Below are 23561 nucleotides of genomic sequence, written 5' to 3'. Positions count from 1 at the left end.
AGTGTTACTCAGCACAGGCACCTCTCGCCCTCCATGCTAATGACTTTAAATAGTGAAGGAGATGCAGAGATAAAAGCTTATCTGAGCATGCTCCCAGTATGCAGACAGACAGCCCAGCACAGTTTAAAGCGACCTCTAATTCATGGATTCACTATTATATGAAGTATGTGACAACAAATTACATCTACGGTCATCCTATCAGCAGAAATGTTTGTATTGATACATATTTTGTGATAATTTTCAGTGTTTTTTTGTGTGCCTGTAACCTATGACTACAGTAGATGTGATGCTATGAGTCCCAGTGTATGGCTATGCTCCCTGCTGTCTGCCTGTGCAGCTAGCCTTTAGCGGGTAGTTAGCACACGGACACAGTAGCAGCCAGAGGAAGCAGAAGACAGGGACTGACTATGTGTTTACAGGGCAGGGCAGGGCTTTGATGGTGGAGGGAGCTGCGGTCGGGTCGCTGCTCGTCCCGCGCTGACCTGTGCGATGGTCTCCGGGTCCAGGGGCTTGCCGCCGTGGTGGTGGAGGTGGTGGGGGTCACTGAAGCTTGTGTACTGTCCCGAAGAGGTGGAGCGGCGGATCGGGGGGCTCTCCATCTTCTTCAGTGACTCGTGGCGGCTGATGTTGGTCAGGCTGCCGTGGCCGGTGCGGCGCCGGCGCTGCTCAGGGCTGTCCATGGGCAGGTGGTTGCGAGTCCGCAGCATGTCTCGCGGGCTGAAGTGGCCCAGAACTGGGGAGCCCATCTCCGGGGTGCCTACATGTCCTCCGTGTCCGTGCTGGGAGGGATGCACCATGCAGTGGACATCACTGGGCCGGGCAGGGGGCCGCCGTGAGGGTGGTTCTGATCTTTTCTTATGCCGGCTGGGATAGCAGAGTGGGTCAGAGGGGAAAGAAAACTATTATTTTGATTTATTCCATACAGTTTTTTCATTTTTTAAAAACATTTTATCACACAGATAGATGTTAAACCTTGAGTTAAACCTTTTTATTCCTTTGCCAAGGAGGATGTGTTTTTGGAACATTTTGTCCATCTGTGTAACGTTGTCAGGCAAATGTAACCCATAATTATGGTGTTAAAATATTGTGACAGTTATACGTGAAAGACCCCTGAAGTGTGAAAAAATAAATCGTGAACAGATAAACAAGTATTTTAAACACAGAAATAAAATGCAACACACCCTCTTTGAAAAATCCATGTTGTTACAACACTACAACTTAAAGCTCAAAAACACACAGAAGATGAAAAAGAAATACGATTATCCAAGTAGCACATGAATGCACCATTAGCCTTGGCGAAGAAGTGCACAATCTAGTTTTTGTACAAATATAAGCCTTAAATTATGTAAGGCCTGCATTTGGCTCTCATTTTGAAAACACATTAATCCTTCAGACATAAAAATCCTCCAAACTTTAGCACAATATGTTGAAATGCTTCCTTGTCATTTACCAATCTGGAAAAACAAAGAATCATCAGTGGTGATGTCAGTGCCTAAAGCTTATTTACAGATCAGGTAGAGCGGAGCTGGCTCACAGCCAGAGGAGGAGGCCTTTGGTTTTCAAGAGCTCCAAAACAGGATTCCCGGAAGAATATACACAATTGAGAGACGGAACTGAACCTGAAGGCATCAGACACTCACTCCTTCATACTGATGCTTGCTTCGCTACGTTTCTCTACAGGACCATGTCTTTCTTGAAGCTTTGGTATTGCACCATAAAAGGCCAATAATAGAACAACACAATGTTTTCAATAAGGCTCTAATGTTATTCCAAGAGCTATACAGTAGCTACAGAGACTGTAATGCTTAATAGAAGCAGAACCAGCTGGATGATTGAAATAACATTTGAAAGCTGATAATGGCAGATTCTCTATTTTAATATGGCATTATTGTTTTTTGTTATGCAGTGAATGACTTATCCTTTAATCACTTTGCTGCAAATGGTTTCATTTGGGAATTTACGTCTGTCTAATGAACGCCCGCACAGCCATTATCATTAAGTCTTACAGACAGCTTCATCCCTGCGATAAACTTACAAGCAGTAATGAGTACGGATGTTAAAGGAGCTCAGAGAATGTTACTGCAGCTTTTCCAGCAGAGCTACTGTTGTCCCAACATTTCCTCTCAGAAAACTACAAACCTATCCAAACTAGAAAGTCTCACGTCAATCCAAAAGGTTCTTATGTAAGACTCTGAAAATATGTACCTGCTCACACATAGCATAACAAAAAATATGTATAAATGTGCACAGAAGATTCTTCATGACAGTACTAAAAGCTACTGATGATACGTTAGAAATTGGAAAATAAAGACTGGTGGTGGAGCGGTGCTGGCTGGTGTGCCTGGCGACAGAATCTTTTTTTTTTTCTGACTGCAGCGAGGAATCTGGATTCGTAAACAACTGTAGGAACTACTGACAGCCTGCAGGGGGCGCAATCAGTACACGAAACATCTGTGTGTACAACAACAGGCCCTGCCACCTACTCTGCTATCACACTGACAGCTCCTCTTTAGCTATAAGTCCATGGCTGATAATAATGTATATCACAAGGGATTCTGGGAGTTCATTTTTCATTGAAACAGAAATTAAGGACCAACTGTAATAAGTGGTTTGTAATCAGATAATAATGTATCCGCTCCACTAAAATAGTCACTAACTTGACCGTATTGTTTACTGACACTCACTGATGCCAACCCTACAAAACGTCCTGTCTGGTGAGAACGCTACGAGTGGAAAATATCTAAATAAAGCTCAGGATATAAATGATTCAGCACATTTGAGAATTGTTTGAATAGAAGAGCAGTCAGGCAGGGGGTATAATTGATGCAGGAGCAGATACAGATGCAGGTGAATGTGGAAGTCACCTGGGAGATGTTGAAAGGTAGACGGCTTCATTAAGGCTGATGTGAAAAAGATGGTTCATTCAGAAGCACACACATTTCTGCAGTGGTGTAAAATCCGCTTCTAGCATGAATCATCAACATTTCAACAGTGAAGTGGAGGGTGGGAGTATGGCTCTGAATAAAATAGCATTTGTATTTGGCAAGGGCCTCTAGCAGACACGCTTCAAGGTCGCTTACTCCACCGGCAGAAACGCAGCGATGAAGAGGGGAGACAAAACTCTGGCTTGCCACCAGCACTCGTTGCCAAAAAGTCTGAGGTGTGACGCGATATGTATGTGTCTCTCCTCTTTGTGCCATGGCTCCCTGTGTAAATACAGTATGTTCCAGCGTGACTATCTGATACCAGCTGGGATTTAATAATTAAACTGTTTCATAATACTTCAAAAAATACAGCGAGAGAAGTCCTCTAGTGGCAGCTGGGCTGAAAGGGTGAGCTGAAGACATGGAATGACAGGAGGTGGCAGCATGTGTTTCACTGCGGGTTGGGTGTTTAGTCATTTAACAGTCAAATCAGATGTATGGTGTTAAATTGCTAGCTTGCAATAAGGGAAATGATTGAAAACAAGCCCATGAAACATCTCAAGTTTGGGATTTGTGTCAGGAGTTTGTGTTGTTATTGAAAGCTGAAGCATTTTATATATTATATATGTTTATTTTTTTATTCCTGCATACACCTTTATGTGACTTGCACAATTTTTTTTCTTATTCCTTTTTCAAAACAGCAAATTATTGTAAATTGTACAGATAATAAAAAGATTCTGAAAATGAGATATCGTAGTCCAACACTGTGCAGCTATAGAGCCATGGGAAACCAACCTGGTGATATAGGCCTCAGAGATCCTGATGTCAGAGGGCGAGCCCAAGTCTTTTCCCGAGCATTTCTCCTCCCCGGCGCGGCCGCTGCTGGCCTCGCTGTCAGCCTTCTGACTCAGAGTGTCTGAGAAGCTGTCATCTCTGAAGACAGGGAGACAGAGTGACATTGAGATATGGAAAGAGCAAGAGGAAGGAAAACAGGAAAACCTCCCCAAAAGAAAAAGACGAAATCAGCATCTAGTGCATCTTTCATATATGCATGGTTCGTTGATGACAGTATTTGATATCAGTTTCCTGTGAGTCAGCATTTCTCCCTTACAGCCTCCTCTACCCCCAGCCTCAAGGTTCCCAGAGTCAGATGAGTCATATTCCGGAGATATACTGTGACACGCACATGCCCACACACACAACCCAGCTGTGTGGGTTTCAGTGGGGTGTGTGACTGGATGCCGGGTTAAGTCGTTGCCTGTCAGGTGGCAGCAATCAGAGCTGCGTCACTGCCTCTGATGATGTGTACTATCCGACATAAAACACACTCACTTATCGAATGTATCCGCACGAAAGCACACACACCAAGGCAAAGCAAGGTTGAGCACTTATCCAGCGGTAAACAACATTTAAAGAAAGTTTCTGCGAGACTTCCTGTGCTGGAGTGGGTCTCTCTGATGTTTTATTCTGGGCTCTTTTACTGGACAAGTGCAGATCACAACCCTGTGTGCTCTTACACTCCTCTGCCTGCTCTGTTTAAGTAGAGAGCAGGATGTTACTACACTGGGGGAAAACCTGTACAGCTGTAAATCCCTCCCCCTGCTCTTTCATTAACTAAGAGGACACCCCATCAGCAGAACCTCTCCTGGTGAATTATTGATAGAGGCACATTGACGGCAGGGGAAGGAACAGAAGAGAAAAGGAAGGGGAAGGAATTCTAAATGGCCGTTTAGTCGGCCAGCTACTAAGTGATTGGAGTGATTTTGTTCAGGTCCTAACGAGACATGAATGAATCCAGTCCATTAGGCACAAACAGTCCCAACCGCTGTATGCTCGTTATACCTGAGAATGACTGAAGGGCTGGTAGAGCAACCTGGAGAATGAGAATGCTCCCCAGAGCTGGAATGACAGCAGCGTTCAGGACAAACAAGATTTAAGGTCCTAGATGCAAGAGCCTATAGCAAGCCGATGGCCCATTACTACCTACTGTATACAGGTAAGTCAATAAGGACAAGTGTGTTGTTCAACCCGCAGCGATCTCATCAGGGAGAGCTGGAGAAATTTTCCTTCAAGCATATCTAAGTTCTGATTGGAGTAAAGAGGGGAATGTTTCTTCAGCGTACCACCTGTAGTTTTTTTACTTATGTGATAAGGGCCCTCTTCACAAAGAATGATAACTTAAAATATGTTGTTATAAATATCTTTTTAACTCAAGCGGATCGCAGAGTCCAAGATGCAGCTCTAAAGACAAACTATATTGTTGTGATCGCTTAAAAAACAATTGTATGAAAGACAAACAGTAACAGCCAGCCAATCAAAATCCATTACAAAACGAAGGTACGGCAAAACTCAATTCTAAATGGTTTCTTAATCTTAAGATTTATATCCTTATCTTAATTTTTTTCTCTGTGCATCAAAGAGCAGTAACAGGTGTACTGCGTGTGACGCCTAACTTCACAGTTGGGTATTGTTCATCAGGGTGGATGCTAACAATGTTAACATGTATATTTATAATAAATATATTTATATTTAAGCTTCTGGTATCATTCTAGGTATTGACGGACCTTTACAGTGTTGAGTCTGTGAGGCTGTACTGAAGCACAGGGGTGCTTTGAGATAAATGCTTACATGAAAAGTAGCGGTAAATAATAGTTATTGGTCATAAAGAAAAGTATTAACAAATATGTTTTTTAACTTGATGTCGCAGGCTAGATCAAAAGTAGGAACAATGATAGTACAACGGCCTCTCATGTTGATGCTGATTGGATAGAATGATTTTCACATCTTAAAAGACGCTCAATTAAAAATCACTCACATGTCTTGGACCACGATGTACTGGTGTGGCACCAGGCCATCAATGCCGTTGTGCCGTCCCTCCCACCAGTCTTCCGACGCCCGCTGATACAGCAGCAGGGAGGCGCCCTTCTTGAAGGACAACTCTCGGGAAGAGCGCCCGACGTAGTCAAACTTGGCGATGGCTTCAATGGGTTCACCCTCTGCCAACGGATAGAGGATTACACAGGTCAGTTATGTCAGACAGGGCAGAAACATTGAGTAAAGTCAACTATTATCGCATGTGCAGACATTTTAATTATTATGAGATCCAAAATAATGACTTTAATACATGTTGGCTCGATTGCAGGACGGTCTTGTCATGTCTAAAACTGGCATGTTTGTGCACGAGGAGCCAGTTGGATATATTAGTATTTGTCATTAGTACCCCTGCTCTACAACCATAGGCCCTGAGGATCTTTAGGAGGGTATTTATAGGAGCTTGTGAGAGATCTATATGACTCAGGGGCATGTCAGTCACTGAATGGATCATTACACTCGGCTGACACCAACTCAATAACTGTACCAGTTGAGCGCTGAATCAGTGACATGGCAAACTAAAAGGAAAAAAATAACTAGGCTAGTAGTTACAGACAGTAGTATTATTATTGCTAAGTGTTATTTCCCGATTAATTGCTTCATTACTTTTTTCAATCTTTAGGTAGGATTTGTTTTCTTATGCTTTATGTTTATATTCTCTTTAAAATTAAATTCTTTTGACTTTTTATTTGAATTTCGTGCTTCAGTTTTTGTTGTCTTTAAAATGGAATCTTAACGTCTTATGATGTTTGTCTTTCCATTCACTTGTAATGCACTTTGAATTTCCTTGTGTAAATGGTGCTATACAAACCAAAGTGTGAGTGTTGTCAGTGATAGATAAAACAGATACAATTTATTCGTAGTAGTTATTCTCTTTAAGTCGATTGTTTATTAAATCCCTTTCTTATATTCATGTCAACATCTGTGTTTTCAACAGCCACATTCGACTCTCTTATCAAAAAGGTACACGTCTCAGAGCCAATATGCATGCACTACAGCAACACAGGTCTAAAAATAGCTTTTTATTTCTCCCTCACTCCTACCTCTGCCTCCTGCCATCTCACTTTAAGACTGAAAGACCCCCTGAACATACCTCAGCTTCAACTGACAGCAGCTCTCTTTCTACACTGGCTAAATGGATGCAGATTGTATCGACTGTGAAAAGCCATTATGGTATATCTTTCACAGGAACTGGAAGTAATTCCCAGATGAGCAGAGAGACCGCGAGAGAGAGGAAATACAGGAGGAGGTTTCCTTATTTCTCCTGGTGTCAGATTCAACCTAATCTACTTCTATTATTTATTCATTTTCCAATCTTTAACTTGCCACCTTCTTAGCTTCATTTGCTTGAAAGGATTGACAGAGTAGATGTGATGTGGATTCAATAAAATGTGACAAGCAGGAATTTACTGTCTGAATTAATTTTGACTGCAGCGGACGAGGCTGTTAATAAAGTGACTGAGCCCTTTTTGGTGCAGGGGATTTCTCTTCCTCGCTTTTTTCTCCCACGTCTTTCCCTCACTTCAACCAATCCATCCACCCTCCTCTGGTCTGCAAATGTTTTCCAAGGCGCACACGCACACGCACACACAGCAGTGACGTGGCTGCTGCTGAGGCTACAAACTCAAATCTTGGTGTGGTGAAGGATCTCCTCTTTCAAGTTGTGCAATTATAACTGAGAATCACTTCAAGTACAACAACCAACGTTACACACAAATGCACAAAGAGACACACACATACTGCAACTGGAGTTAAAGACTGTGTGTGCTGGAGGCCTGTGGTTTAGGAGATACAAACTGTCAGATGTCTTACACAAGCCACTGGAGCAGAGTCAGGGAGAATGTTGCTCTACTTTTTCATACAAAGAAATAGGGGAGCAGAAGCCTGTTTTAAGATATGTCTAAATTCAATACATGAGAGGGTATAAAACCATGTTCTCTTCCTTTTTCTCTCCTTTACACCCTTTTCCCTGAAGACACATGTTAATCCCAGGTGTTTGCAGCTACAAAGAGAGCAGGGGCCTTCATGCTGGACCTGAAAAGATGAAAGTGGTTTGGATGTGGCTTTTTTATGGGGAAAAAATATGACCTTTCCTCTACAATGAAGAACACTGACCTTTCACAATAAACAGCCCGCCGGCCTGAAGCACTTGACTACAAGGACGTCATGCTACACTCGTGCAAAGTCAAAACTAATCAATGTCCTGGATAATTCACCTTTGACCTTGTTACGGATTTACCAGCAGATAGAACATCAATGTATTGATGCTGTGCGTGAATTGCCTCTCTGAAACTGGCATTTAATCTCCAGGCATGACAGCAGCGGTACATGAGACTGTCATGTTGGACAACCCCGAGCAGAAATATACTGAGGCACCATGACAACATGCTGATGTTTAGCAGCTATAATGTTCATCCATACATAGTTTAGCATGTTAGCATGCTTACATTTGACAGTAAGCCCAATAAATTAAGTGAAGCAGAGGCTGATGGAATTTGACAAGATATTGTCGCTATGTGAAATTAAAAGAATAGCCAATGTTGTTACAGTCAATGTTGAGGGGGACATGAATGTGTGTGTCAAATAACTAGTGAAGTGAACATTTTGACCTTATGGTAGCGCTTGAAGTTAAAGTGAAGCTGTCTCATAATTATGTAGGTATCATCCTCTGAGGACCATGAATGTCTGTACAAACTTGCGTTGCAAATTAAAGGCCTGTAATGGTATTAAATGAGAGGCAAAAACTGGCACTAAGTCTTATAAAGCAGCTGACCTCACACAATCTTTATTATGTGCAAAATATCACAGGAAAAATTTGACCTTATGGTGGAGCTTAAGGAAAAAATTAGGAGATGATTAAAGTCTCTAGGTTTAATCCTCTGGGAACCATAAATGTCTGTACAATTCTTCATGGCAATTTAAAGGCCCATAATTGTTATATGTGAGAGGCACATACTGAGGCTAAGCTTTATTCTGACACCATCTATATCATCTACATTTACCTCTACAAAGTAACACTCACTTAGCGTTTATTTCTGTGTATTCTCTGTGTAAATCATTTTGCCAGTGTGGAATACTTTAACGCCCCTGTCTGTCCGTCTTGCGTCCACTTACTTTAAGGGCAAAGAGGGCAAACACTTTTTGAGCCTTGAGAGGAGACTATTTCTGTGTCAACTGCTGGTAAACAAACAAGGAAAAGAGGTTTCCTTGTGTGTCTGAAATCCAAATGAGGTCATGGGGATTTAAAAATAACTGACGACAATAACTTGACCACAGTTCAAGACTCCTTAGGGAGGGACTGGAGTCAGTGAGAACATCCTCCCTGTCTGCCTTAGAGAAGCTTTTGGAACAAAACCATGGTAGCAAGGGATTTCTGGAAAACATAATCTTCTATTAATTACTCAAAGAGTTGATAGCTGCTATCTGTTTAACAGTGGGAATCAGAGAGAGAAGTTTCCTTCTCTAATCAGATGTCCTTTTTATTCATAAAGGACATTCAATTGATGACTTTAATTTGGGAGCAGCGATGAACAGCTGATGTAATGAGATCAGATCCGCCAGATTTCCATACTCCGTCAATGGAGCCTGATGACGTGTGGTGACAGGGAGCCCCTAAAAATCATCTTGAGGCGTGAAATGAGACAGGATTTGGGCACTTGTTACCATGGAAACAGGTTTAGGGGAAGTGTGCTTCTAAGATATGAAGCTTTGATAGTCTTGTCATAGCTGCAGCTTTATTGTCTTTTTCTGCTTTTTCACAGCAGTGAGTGACCCCAGCTGATATAGTTGGTTCAACTAACTCACTCATCATTTGATTCAGATTGAACCGACTTATAATAATTTCACTGAAACAAATGCAAGTATCACGCAACTACATGAGCCTGGCAGTGTTTTCTTTTTCATCATATTTCTCTTGGACATGGAAATGTAGTTAAATGAATAGAAAATACAGATGTATATAATTTGGAAAGTTATTTTAAACCTGCCCTTTTGACATTCCATACATTTGCTATTCTTTTACAAAAACCAAGGTAGTTGAACATACAACCCAATAATGTGACCCTAAGAAAACAAAGCACCTCTCCCAAAAGGGGTCTAGCTGGTGTTGACTACCCTGGTGTCCAAAGGCTCCGAGGGAATAGCTGTCCATCACTGTGAGCCCAGTTCCCTGGCCCTTCAAGGATCATGCATTTAACCAGTGTTGGGTAACACCGTTATTTTTTCAGTAACGGGGTAATCTAACTAATAACTGTTTCCGTCGTTACAACGCCGTTATCGTTACTGAACGTTAAATGCGCTGCATTACTATGAATTGACTGAATGAACTACCCGTAGCCTGTTGTCACCCGAGGCTTGGGGTGCGTTCACACAAACTGCTAGTGAGGAGACTGGGTGGGTTAGCAACGAGATAAGCGATTATGATTGGCTAAGGCAGAGTCATGTTTCATGGTAGCCAATCGGAGCCAGTGTTTTTACACACAGGCTAGTACGCGAGTGACACACACACACACACACACACACACACACACACACACATGTAAAGTGTACATTATGTCCAGGAGGGAAGACTTTGTGGACATCCGTTGTAAGCAACTCTAATTTAATGAAGCATCTCACAGCGACACACGCATCTACAAAGCTAGTGGCCCAATAAAGCAAATAGTTACTTTCTGTGGTAACAAGTTACTTTTATTTCTAGAGTAATTCAGTTACTAACTCAGTTACTTTTTGGAACAAGTAGTGAGTAACTATAACTAATTACTTTTTTAAAGTAACGTTCCCAACACTGGATTTAACAGACTGAAAGGCAGGATTAGCTGCTGGATTCAACCCTCAGAAGACAAACGACAGGGGAAAGGTTTATATGGATTTAGGAATCTCACTGAGTAAGTGAGTGTTCAGGCATGGTAGTGAAGTTCATTAGATACTGGTAGAAGATACTGATCATAATAAGGATGGAAAACAACGGCTTAAAATGACCAAATTACATACATCATTGAAGTAAGTGTGTTGTACGACATGCATACAGATATTTTTGTTACTCACCGTCCTCGCTGGTGTGTGTTTCTGTCCCTCCCTCATTTTCTACTTCCTCCAGGGCTCCGTGCTCACTGTAGGGGCTTTCACTGTGGGGGGGACCACATACAAACTGTCAGAGTCACAGCCAAGGCAGCGCAGGGATTAAGGGACAGTTTCAAAACAGACACAGGGCCTTAAGGTTGTTTGAAGACACCATATCTTCTTATTCACTTTTAACATAAGATTTTTCCTGAATCCCAACTATCACATTTAATTTCAGTGAAAGATGACAGTTTAAGATAATCATTAAGACCAACAGGAAGTATTAAATAGCATTCATTTTTCTATAAGTGGCAAAAATCCTTTATCTGTGGTTGGGCCTCTTTTTTTGTAAATGGTGAGCTTATGGCATCGTGCTGTGAGAGCTGGCTGGTAATGCCACACACACAGATTACCCCTGCCAGAAGCAGAGTGTCTCCAACCATGCTAATATGTCACCAGCAACCTCCTCTTCTACAAGAAAAGGGAAGCAGCCAAGAAAACAAATCTCCCAGGGGCTTCATGTGTCTTGCGGGGTGAACATGGACGTGCTGAGAAGGGTGATAAGCTCTAGCTAAATCCCTGTCAGCCTGTGGTAAGAGGGGGCATCAAAACAGGAGAAAAAGAGATGGATAAAAAACAAGTGAAAAGCACTGCTTACAGATTTAGCCTCAGGTTTGACTCATCTCTGTTTGACCCCAGTATGTGCTACAATTCCCAAAGTAATAATTTCCCAGTCAGATTATTATTTTTCCCTGCATCTTGGGGAAAATAAATTGATTGTTTTAGCCCGTCTCACCTACAAAATAGTCCATGACCTATAGTTGGCACTGAAATATGCCATACCATGTTATGTTCTTAACCACACATCATTGGTGAGCGTAATTACTCCTATTATCTCCGCTGACATACTACTGACACAGATGCTGAGTTGTCAGCCAAAGCATACCTGCTTGATGTGTGAGCATCTAATGAAGGAAGTGTGGCTGCGTGCCTTGTTCCATTCAAGGAAAGAAATGGAATAAGAAAATCACCAGCCTCTGTCTGACTCTACATGTTTGTTTAGGAAATCTGTGCAGCTGCAGGAACTGATCTCATCAGAATGCTTTCCTTCTCTTTTAATCCTGGATAACCTACAACTTGACGTTCATACAGTGGTGACAACAGGCCCTAGTAGCGACAGTGTGTGCTTTGTAGCTCAGGGATTAGAAGTTGATGAGAACCATGACTCCGTAATACTGACTAGCTTACCTTTTGCAAATTCCTATAACATTATAAAGCAACCAACATCATATATTTGGACCCTAGCCACGTTTTAGCTAGCTGGTTATCCTTAGCTTATGTCACAGAAAGCTAAGAAAGCTAAAATCAACCCCCTTTGTCATATTACATAAGTTAGTATCATAGATCAACTTAGCTGGTAAAGTAATTAAAAAAGCTAACCTAGTAGTGTTTCCACTCAGAAGCTACTTGCTAGTGATAACATTAGTAGTCGAGCAAGCTAAGGTTAGCCAGCTAGCTGCAACCAAGCTACACCACATGGATCTGGCATTGGCTGCCTTGTTAAGATAAAGTAGGTTAGAAAATACCAAGCTAACCAATTCAACAGCCAGTCCACCACATGGTGTTGAATTAGCTGATGTTTCCAACTCAATACAGTATTATGCTAAGTTAGCAACACACTGTTAAATACATTCTTAGAATATCCCCAGCAAAACCACCCCAGGCCTTCTACATAGATGTAAGTTCACAGGCTGTTGGGAAGATCTCAGTTGAAATATTAAGGTCAAATGCTCAAATCCACTAAAAATTGTGGAACAAAAAGCAATTAAAACATGTTTATTGTTTCCTACAGTGCCTTTAATGAATAGCAATACCAGCTAAATGCATCATTCCTCACCAATAGTCTCCTCCAGCCATACACTTCTCATAGAGTGGCCCCTCCAGTTCTTTGGCATCTGGAAAGATGGTCTCATGGTGGATGATGATGGTCTTGACGATCTCGTTGACGTGGGCCTGGCAGGAGACCTGGTCCTGGGTTTCTGGTGTGGGCATGAGCGTGGGTCCGAAACATATGGCCAGGTTGTACGGGTCCATCATGTTCTCATCACTATACTGGGACAGGCTGGAGAGAGGATGGTGGATGCAAGGAGGTAGGAAAGGATAGATGGGGACAAGGAGACCAAGTTAGGATTGATTGAGAGGAAACTAGCACTGCGGAAAGTATTTCAGGCAATCCTTATAAGGCAATCCTTATGAAATGAAGTAAAGAATGGCTTTACTGGTAAGTGTCCATAAACTTACTGGTTGAGGAAGGCGAAGAGGTAGCGCATGACGATGAGGACTGATCTGGGAATGGTCAGGAGGATCTTACGGATGTACAGCGATCTCTCGTACAGGCTCTCTATTCCTAGAGAAGCAACAAAAGAAGGGTCAGTAATGTCAGCACAGTAATATAAGTAGAACATATTAGTGAATGAATAAAGGCCTCTTTTTCCATCCATTTGCCTTAGCTACAATTCAAACGCACCACATCATCTACCCGAAGATGTCCAGGTGTTCATTCTTACCACACAATGTCTGAGCATATTAACAAAACAAAACATTGTAGCTGATATAAATAGTGTGTGTGTGTGTGTGTGTGTGTGTGTGTGTGTGTGTGTGTGTGTGTGTGTGTGTGTGTGTGTGTGTGTGTGTGTGTGTGTGTGTAGAGGCCACAGGAAACGTATCAACTCTGTAGTGACCTTCATCTCAGCCAGTGTTTCACTGCTGACACCAAAAGGAAGAGGAAGAAGGAAGAGGAAAAGAAGGAGGAAGTCATGTTTTTCGTTTGCACCTGATGACAGGGATGCCAAGTTTTTATTCCTGCTCTAGATGAAAACAGTATCTCAGTATCTTTTAAAATAATTTTGTTCTCTATTCTTCACTAATCCTCCCAACAAAGACATTTATTTTTCTAAAACACAATTATTACAGGAACAAATTGTACATTTAAAACAAAAGTAAAGCATGTTTAATCCTTCCCCTTTATCAATAAGGTTGACTGTGAAGCTTTATGTCTTTCATTACTATCTCATTTGTTCTGCTGTGGCACTTTAAGGAGCCTATTTTATTTGGCTGGGCTGGTGCTCTGCTAGGTGCTAAAAATAGCTCTGTCACCCTCCAGCCACTTTGTGCCATCTGGGATTTGAGCTTCTGAGGTACTTGTGATGTATTTCATTTTTCATGAATCCATAACTAGGATTCTGCAAGGTTCCTGAGCACTTCAGATGATCCTATTCAGAGATCTACTCCAGCGTACGCTTATACATCAACCTGGAAACACGCATGCAAGAACACCCACGTGAAACATCCCTGCTGCTTAGTCCCAAAGGAAGAAGATGAGTTGCTGCAGTATGCTGCTGTGTTAGAGAAAAAAAACTGAGAGTGGTTAAAGGGAAAAACGATCTTGGAGCTGGTCTGAGCTGCTTCACATGGAATAAGCAGAGAGTTTTTAATATGAAGCCCGTCGGGTGTTCTGCCCACACTGCAATCACTGGCATGTTGAGCTGGGGAATGTAAACAAGGAATCCCCATCATTCATGTTGTGTAAAAATACACCCAGGAAACACTTTGCACACTTGTGAGTACACTAAAGCCTGCATGAACATAAAAGCACACACGGGGCCTTCACAAAGCTGCACGAGGCATTACAGCACATACTTCGCCCATGTGACTTTATGCATGAACAATTGTTCTTCAAAAGCGCCTAAAGCCCTAATGTCTTTAAAGATCAAAAAAGGCCACACAAAGAGCTGACTTATCTTGGAAGTGACTCACAGCAAAATGACTGGGACTATTCTTGTGTCAACCTCAGTGTAGATTCAGCTCTGGATTCAAACTCAGTTCAGTGCTGCAGACATTTAACATTCCACTGCGATCTGGAAGCTTGGCCAGCTTTATGCCACAAACGATGGATAATTTCCTTCTCAGTACTCGACCAAATATCACAGAGTTGTAATAAGACAAAGTGCCAAAGAGAAGGAGAAGTTCGAGCAATTCTGCTGACAACATACTTAAGACAGCGGGCATTATGCTTACGATGCTAGCTAATAACATTACTACCTATACCACCATCACAGTGAAAGCTAAAATAAATAAAAGACTATATACAGTGCTAACCAGTAAGTAAAACATATCCAGGAATATAAGCAAGCATTATTCGTTAAAATAATAGATATATCAAATATTAACCAACAGAGAATATGCACTCTTTATTCCTTCAGCTTGATGATAGGAAATTGTTGGAAATAACTGTAGTTTTATGTTTACGGTTATGTTTAAAAGGGCCACCTTTATGGGGAATAAAACGTAGTGTTAGGGGGAGTGTGTATTTTAAAAAAGGAAAAGACTCAAAATAGTGCCCAGAAACACTTTTATGGTATGTTTTCTTCACATCTGTGCTGTAAACTGTAAGTTAATTTGACAGCCAGATTCAGAAGTGGTTATTATTAATTAGTATTAATTTAATTTACCAATTGGTAAAAACGGTATAACAGTTGTTAAGGCAAGATCATTACAAAGAGATGCCCTCAGAAGATAAACTACATGTCTGATACAAAGCAAAAGTGTGTTTGTTCTTACTGATGCAAGACAGCAGATCATTGAACCTCTCTTTTGGGAAAAGAGGGTTCTCCAGACCACGGAAGTAAAGTTTGAGAACGCCAGCCACCGAGTTGATGTCATGATTATTATCATCGTCCGCCAGCGGGTCGTTTCCTAAGACACAGACAAACGATATCCTAAATTATTAAGAATGCACATGACTTTGTGTGAAATATAACAAAATTACAATTGGCTAAATATGGTCAATGGATTGTGTAATAATTTGTTTGTACCTCTTTCAAACGAGTTCTTGATGTCATTGACTTCCAGATGGGATCCAGATACACGGAATATTCCTTGATGTTGAAGGCCTGAACAGAAATAAACAGGGACAGACGGTAACGACGGCGGAGTGTACACAACAGATACTAAATGTGAACATAAGTGTACTCAAAAAGAGAAAGAGACCCTCACTCAGCAAATAAAGCTTACTTTAGTTGGACCTAAAAAGCACATCCTCCCTGTTAAGCCCCCTCACTTTTCTAATTAAAGATAATTAATGAGTCAGGGACGCTGCAATCAAGCTTTACTCAAGTGTCCTCCAGCTGGGATTAGGACTTAATAAGTGGAAGGGTCAAGGGTGACGAGGAAGCATGATTAGTCGGCCGTTTGTCACTTTGAGATTTGTACGTCATTACTTCGCTTTATAAGATCAAGTGCATTAAAACCCTGAAATCTCTCTTCTGTCACATATTTAATGCTTAGAGTTTCCATTTTTCTTGAGTATCTTTTTAAATTTAGCTGGAAAATAATATTGTATTGCATCACTTGTGCCAGGCTCAGCTGTCTGTCTGTTTGTCTCATGGTACGTTTGAGAGACTGGGTGTAAAAAGCCTGCGGCCGCTGTAAACAGAATGGAATCTGCATTTTCCCATGACTGAACACAGTGGAGCCCCAACATGAAAAATCTATGTACACACCCAAGCAATTAATGCATGTGATTCACATGAAGTCCCTTTGAACCAAAGTCACACAGATTTGGAAATGAATATGCTGGTTTATGAGAAGAATCCATAAATAATGTCATCAAGTTATAGTTGCATAACTGCCGCGAAAAAATTGTTTAAACACAACATCCAACTTACCATACAAATTAATGCAGCGAATACAGCTTTCAACCACGCGGGGGATAGCTTGTCCAGAGTCCTATGTAGGCAAAGTGAACAAAAACACCCAGTTGTCAGATCATGTATAATTTTCTGTTTGTACTACATGTACAACAGCTAGAGCCCGACAGATACAACTGGCGTTTGAGATGTTATCAAGATCAAGAATTGAGAAATATAAGTAAATCAAGTACAATTTGGTAGATATATCAACGTATATCGACACAAACAAAGAGTTCTACATGTACTTTTTTTTTTTAAAAGCATAAACATAAAAAGGTTAAGTAATATAATGCTTAACATTAATCAGTAAATATACAGATAATATCAATTTGTTGAAATATCGGTCGGGCTCTGAAGAAACTGGTTAATGTGATTTTAAGAGTATTTAAACATGCACACCCAGAGTTAGTGAAGGCGGTATTTATATACAAAGGGGGGGGGGTCACTTTTTCATGATCTTACTGAGACAGATTGAGTTGACTTTCCCAGCTATTTGTTAATGCCCAGTCCCCCTTAATAACTCACTGACATAAAAAGATCAGATAATCTACAACAAACTTGATGTAAACACATTTCATCTGGCCTTTAGTGTTGCTAAATATGCCATGTGTTTTGTTATTCTAGCAATCAAGTGCACCCTGTGTTTAAAGTGAGGAAAGCTTATCTAAAGAGCCACACACTCAATCTGGAGCTCGGGGCAGGAGTGGCGAGATGAGAGGAGCAGCGTCGTCTCCTTCAGGGAAAACACTCTCCTCTCACTGCTTAAGCGCTGACTGTTCTGCTGTGGTGCCAGCTGATCCCATGGCTCAGTACTGGACAGGGACTCAGTACATGCTTTTAATGATACAGTGGATCTGTTTACAGTCCTCAGGGGTAAACACACGGTCCCGACACAGCGACCATGCCAAAATCAAAACTATCTATTGTTAGAATGGCCAGAGAGGGCTGAGCAACAGGTCTGGTGCAGCAGGATTATGTAATACTATCTCTTTGGGTATGTGAGACTGGGGATGACTGTTGTATATCACATTGATTCAGTACTGATTTTGGAAAGTGGTTCATGCTGGGAAACACAATTGAAACTAAGATTTCCAGCAAAATCAGTTTAAAGGGAAAGAAATCAAACATCTATCTATACATTTTTAATTTTGGTGTCCCGTTAAGGATATATCCTTCACTTCAGTCTGTCTCAGCCTTCTCACAGATGTCAGGTTATGTATACAAGATATAGAAAAACACAATTAGATGTGAAAATGGTGTTAGAGCAGGACAGATGAAGGAAATCAGCGCAGGAAAGCAGCATGGGCTCCCCAAGATGCTTCAAGGTGTCTACCTGATGTCGAGCGTGTGAGTTCCTTCGTCCACGGCTATAGAAAAATGTTGCGGAGAAACAGAAAGAGAGAGAAAAAGCAAGACCCAGATTAGGACCACAGCAGCTGCCCACCAAAGCTTTTTCTAAGAGCGCACCCTCAGTCCCCTCTGTGCTGGCATCACACCCAAAAGGAAACAATAAGAAGTGGACAGGCAGGACCGGATGCGGCCACCTATGAGAGGCAGAGAAGAGGCCCGAGGAGGGAGGCAGTGCACCTTATCAGTCTTGCATCTGCTCCCTGACTGCCAGTTGTCCTGTTGTTCTCACTGGCCTCTGCTCTGCCTCGGGAGGAAATAATATCTTTGGCAGAGCAGCGCAGTGATGCCAGGTCAGCAGCGCAGTGATGCCAGGTCAGCAGCGAGTCAGGGGAGCTGACGGAGACAAACACTTATCCCTCAGACTGCCATTCCTCTCCTCCTGCAGCCCTCCAAATCTATCAGAGACAACCTCACAGGTCTGACACCAGAGCTCACTGACCCATGAGGGAGGTTTCCTGAATCCAGAATTGTTTGTTTTTGTTGGAAGATCTATGTAAGCTATGATGCTTTGGGGGAACCCACCAAAGTGGTCAGTGAGCCAGAGCAAGACAGAAAATAGATAGGAGGAGGAACAACGTCGGGCAGGCAGATTGGTAATCAGTACCTTGATAAATGACTCCAAATTGCCATTAAATAACCTAACATTAAAAACAGAGCGGGGTCTAGCCCGCCGGGTGCCGGTGTGGGTTCTGAACTGCCCATTGGGATGTCTAGAATACAAAGAGTGTGTTAGAAAAAGTAAACAATGCAGCTTTTTTCTAGTGTTGTTCATTTATCCTTCAATATCTTCCAAAAACTAAAGTTGAGGCTGACTTATATTTAAAACTCTTCGACTTAAGACGATTGGCAGGTGAATAAGGTTATGTTTTAGAAACCAGTGAAAGCCATGATTTTGCTTTTTCTTTATAATCCTGTCTTTTCTTCCTCTAGATATCACAGGCCAGTGAAATATCCGACCCGCTGCGAGCATCGTATGTGTCAGCATCCACCTCATGGCAGGGCCTGCAGGGGATTTCCTGTGTGTGTGTCTGTGTGTGTGTGTGTGGCTTGGCTTGTGATTTAATGCAATTTGGCTTCTTGTGACCAGTCTGACTGAGAATTAAAAATGTGGGACTTGGGACTGCTAAAATCACAATGCCCTATTCTGAATTATTCTGCTCGAAAAGCCCCAAGGTATTTCAAATATATTATCATGCAAACACAAAAGATAAACACTTTGCCATGTGAATACAATAGTATCGTTAGGCAAACCACCCCAGCACTTTTCTTGTTCGGAACTAATGGTGATAATCTCCACCTAAGCGCAGGGCTGCCACTGTCAGTCGTCTGCCAATCATTTTTCTCAATTTATTGTTCTCTCTCTAGCAAATCGTAAAAAATGTCTATCGCAGAACTCAAGGTAGGGTCTCAGAATCTTGTGTTTTATATGAAGCAACAAAGTGTTCCCATTGATGGATTTGACCTTGTTATACTCTCAAGGCAAATTACAATTCAAGCTTCATAACTTATTCAACACCACTATTGGGAAACAAAGAAATGTGGTTAAAAGCTAAATGTCACTGAAATATTCGGCCTAAATAAAATTATTAACCTGTAGAAAATTACAAAGCAACCTAATTACAATAATAGGTATAGTAATAGTAGAGTATAAATAAGCAATCTCCACGTTTGAACATAAATGATGGGATTTCAAAGATGGCCAAGTTGAACAAAGTCCCAAAAGACATATCCTATTCCCTTTTTTCTTGGTTTTTTGAATCCAACTCTTTCTTTATTATATGCAAATGATTTCCCCTACTTATTAGGTTAAACATTCTCTATTTTACTACCTCCCATTCTTTTACAGGTAGAAAAAGGAAAGTAAAGTCACCCTTTTAGACATAAACAGGTTGGGCTTAAAAACATGGAGGGCAGCACATCTGCTCAGTGCTCAGAACTAGACTCCTTTGCTGTCATGGTCACAGAGGACTTCCTATGAGAATGTCCTGAGGCAACCTGTCCGCGCCCTGATGAGCTGCAACACGGCACAAATGTCTCTGTCACTGCTGAAAGAAAAGTGCACTGGATGTGTGTGTTAAATACGCTGCTGTCCTGAAGCGTGGGTGTACTTTACCTTGTGGTCATGTAGTCGGCTCTGTGGCCTGCGGGTGAAGAGAGAGAAAAGAGAAGAGATGTGAGTTGAAGTTAGATGTGAGGACATGCCAGGACCTGTCTTTGAGGTCCCTGCGGTGCACTCGGCTAGTGAAGCATTTGAAGGCTGCCATCTGTCCGCAACCGCTGGCCTATTGAATGGCACACACACACACACACACACACACACACACACACACACACACACACACACACACACACACACACACACACACACACACACACACACACACACACACACACACACACACACACACACACACACACACACACACACACACACACACACACACAGCTCATAGCACAGAAAAACAGGTAACACATTAGTTACAATCCAGTAAAAACATCCATCAGGCACACAGTTTACAATCATTCAAATATTACTACACGTGTGGACAAGCAAAGATTAAGCGCGAAATAGCTTCCAAATGGTTTTGGAGAACAGAAGAGGTTTCGTTTGTGCGGCCATCTGTTCCTGTGAACAGGATCTGACCTGTCTGTGTTTCTGAGTGACTCATTCTGTAGTACAGCTCATTAACAACAATATGATTAAGGAGTGTGTGGGAGAAGTAGGAGGCTTTTCTCTCCTCGTTAGCACAGCTTCATCACTCATTAGGTGGACAGTTTGACTGAGACCACCAGCACTGCTGGGCAGAAAAATGACTTGACTGACTCTCTTGAGTGGCAGATTAACTGAAGCCTTGAGGAGAATCCACCAAGACCATTTGTAATGACTGCCGCCCCTCTAATGCACGGCAGTCCATTAAGTTAGGAGCTAATCAATCACTAAGACGGATAATACAACTTTACAATCCCCCTCAGCTCTCGCTTGCCGGGCTCAAACCCAGATTACAAATTCGAGGATTTTGGAGTTAGTGGGAAAAGCTGACAAACAATGGGAAATTTGCCACATTAAAAGGCCAAAATTGCGTAAGAAAAAGAGTAAGACTGCAGTAAATGAAAAAAGACAATATTTAATAACTAATTATTATTGGTTGTGGCTATTTGGTCATTGAATAGGACTAAAACAGTACACGCCCAATATATTGTGTACACACAGAGGCAATGCGTTGGGAGATACCAAGGTGAAAGTCTGTCAGCAAAGGTCCCGCCCTCGGTGAGTGCATTTTGTCTTAGTATTGCGGTGTGTTCTGCTTTTTGACCGATTCCTGCATGTTGGTTAGGGAGCCTGTCCTTTAAATGAAATCAATCTGACTGGCTGTTTAGCTCAGGCATGACTTAAGTCAAGAGACACGGAGAAGGAAAGTGTCTAAAAATCAACATCTTCATGTTATCTTTTCATGCCAAAACCTGGATATTTTTCCCAAAAACCTGGCCATCTGTAATGAAATCAAGTGGTCCAAGAGAGGTGAAAAAATGTCATACATCTTGTTGATGCTCAGCCCTATGTTTTCATATACTCTGTTGAGGGACGACTACTGTAGCCACCTGGAATGGAGACATGGTTTTGTTTGAGCAGAATGTGTGTGTCAGTTCGCTTTAGTCTTTGCGATGTGTTCAAACGCAACTTATTAGTGTGGCGAGTTCCATGATGTGTATTTGTTGTGCCTGGGCCTTAAGAGAAGTGTATATAAGTAAAGGGGTTGTGACTGTACCGTCACCAAGTGTCCTCTTCAGCAAGTCATGTTTGGCCTGCAGTTTGGAGATGAGATTACTGCCCTCCAGAAACTCCCGGAATTTCTGTGGAGAATTGAGAGTAATTACAAAGCGGGCCCAGAGTGCCAGCCAGAGCACCCGCTCTTCAGACAGCAACCTATGATAAGAAAAGCTAAGGGCAAAGGACACGCTGAGAGTTCCTTTAAAGTCTTTATCAGAGCATGTCCATCTTCAGACAGGAACCAGATAGCAGTTAGACTTATAAAGGAAAATATTTTTGGGAAGTTATCCCTCTGCCAGCTAATCAAAGACATTAACGGGATGGTGCATAAACGAAGGACTTTTAACTACAACATGGACAGATTAAGCTTTTTAAAGTTGCAAATTATAACTTTGAGTTCATATTCTCTGATTAATTTTACATTCACTTGTAGCAGATATTAAACAGACCACAATAATCTGGCATTTTCACAAATCTAAGTAAAGAAAGCTAACTTATGCTTCAAATAGTCTATAAGAGAGGTGTATTTCTATTTTCATACAGAAATGAAAAGACACCTTAATGTCCTTTGTATTCGTTTATTTTTATCCATCATCTTCTTCTCTTCTTCTGCACATCTCCACTCACCATGAAGTAGAACTGCTCCGTCTCCTGCTGATTGGCCCTCCTCTTTGCGATGCTGGGCTTGCTGAGGTACGTCTCCGAAACGGTGGATTTGACCGACTCCGTGGATCGGCTGTGGTGGAAACACTCGGACACGTCGTAGTCCTCGATAGTCACCATGTCCTGGATGGTGGTCAGGGTGGCCTCAGATGTTTTTTTGATCTTGAAGACACAGAGGCAAAAGATGAAGAAAACTTGAAGAATAGCAATAGATGTCATCTCTTCACTATCACCATGTTACATCACAGCATATCTAGCGGTTTGAATCATCACACTCCATAAAAACCTCTCTCGCTATCCCATGACACTAAAAAATGCAGGTGTTTTCTGACAAAATGCAAGTTCCCAAAAGATCCATCAGCCTCTGAACAGGACTCCTGGCCAAAGCAATCAATTTGCGTGCACTCAGAGGGGATGCAGGTGATCTGCAAGAGACGATACGTTCAGTCACAGGCTTTTAAGATACATTCCCAAAACCGCCTGTACCCTGTCAGAAAAGTGCTTCTGCCGCAGCCCATAAATGTCAGGACATTGCAGAGTGATCCCCCCTTCTTACTGGCAAGGATGTTCGGCCAGTGCCAGTGGCTGTGTCAGTAAATTAGGACGTAAAATGAGGGAAGATGTCAAAACAAATGGGAGGGCATGAGCATGTGACAGGTCTTCAAAGTTGAAGAGACTAAAACAGATACAAATTAATTGTGAACACTATAAATAAAGAACTTGCAGTAGAAAGACATGATGATGGTACAATTGAGTATCAGGCCTAACATTTAGACTTCAATAAGAAAATAGTTCTATGTAATATTTTGAAAAGTGAACATTTTCTCAAAAACAAGACACTTAATAGCCATGCTATTATTGCTTTACTTTGAACCAATAACTAACATTAGCTTGCTAACAAATCTACAGTGAAATAGCAACATGTTGATGTTTAGCATGTATAATAGTCAAAACCCTAATGTAGATACCTTGCAAATGTTAATTAGCGCTAAAATGTAAAGCTGTGGAGGATGGAATGTCATTTGTTTGCAAACATTTAGTCAAAAAAAACGTTGGTCTTCATTCAATTTCATGGCGATCAATTCAATTATTGACATATTTTAGCCAGGATGG

General features: G+C 41.7%; 1 protein-coding gene across 3 annotated transcripts in view; it reads right to left on the bottom strand.

The window, feature by feature from the left end:
- srgap1a (SLIT-ROBO Rho GTPase activating protein 1a) overlaps positions 1–23561 on the bottom strand; it is an 80436-nt gene that overhangs the window by 2752 nt on the left and 54123 nt on the right. The window contains exons 9-21 of one of the 3 annotated variants that reach the window (XM_063897991.1): positions 22413–22610; positions 21784–21868; positions 20130–20157; positions 18621–18726; positions 16583–16643; positions 15731–15808; positions 15477–15611; positions 13158–13263; positions 12754–12978; positions 10842–10921; positions 5740–5920; positions 3720–3857; positions 418–864 (exon numbers count right to left, since the gene is read on the bottom strand). In XM_063897991.1, the coding sequence (XP_063754061.1) occupies positions 418–864; positions 3720–3857; positions 5740–5920; positions 10842–10921; positions 12754–12978; positions 13158–13263; positions 15477–15611; positions 15731–15808; positions 16583–16643; positions 18621–18726; positions 20130–20157; positions 21784–21868; positions 22413–22610 (1868 nt within the window). Of the gene's footprint in view, positions 1–417; positions 865–3719; positions 3858–5739; positions 5921–10841; positions 10922–12753; positions 12979–13157; positions 13264–15476; positions 15612–15730; positions 15809–16582; positions 16644–17939; positions 17974–18620; positions 18727–20129; positions 20158–21783; positions 21869–22412; positions 22611–23561 lie in introns of all 3 variants that reach the window. The other 2 variants (XM_063897974.1, XM_063897982.1) reach the window with 2 other exon arrangements.

Source organism: Eleginops maclovinus, chromosome 2 (assembly GCF_036324505.1).
Source record: "Eleginops maclovinus isolate JMC-PN-2008 ecotype Puerto Natales chromosome 2, JC_Emac_rtc_rv5, whole genome shotgun sequence".
Lineage (NCBI taxonomy): Eukaryota > Metazoa > Chordata > Actinopteri > Perciformes > Eleginopidae > Eleginops > Eleginops maclovinus.
Note: the sequence above shows the minus strand (reverse complement) of the source record. Positions and strands in the feature narration are given on the sequence as shown.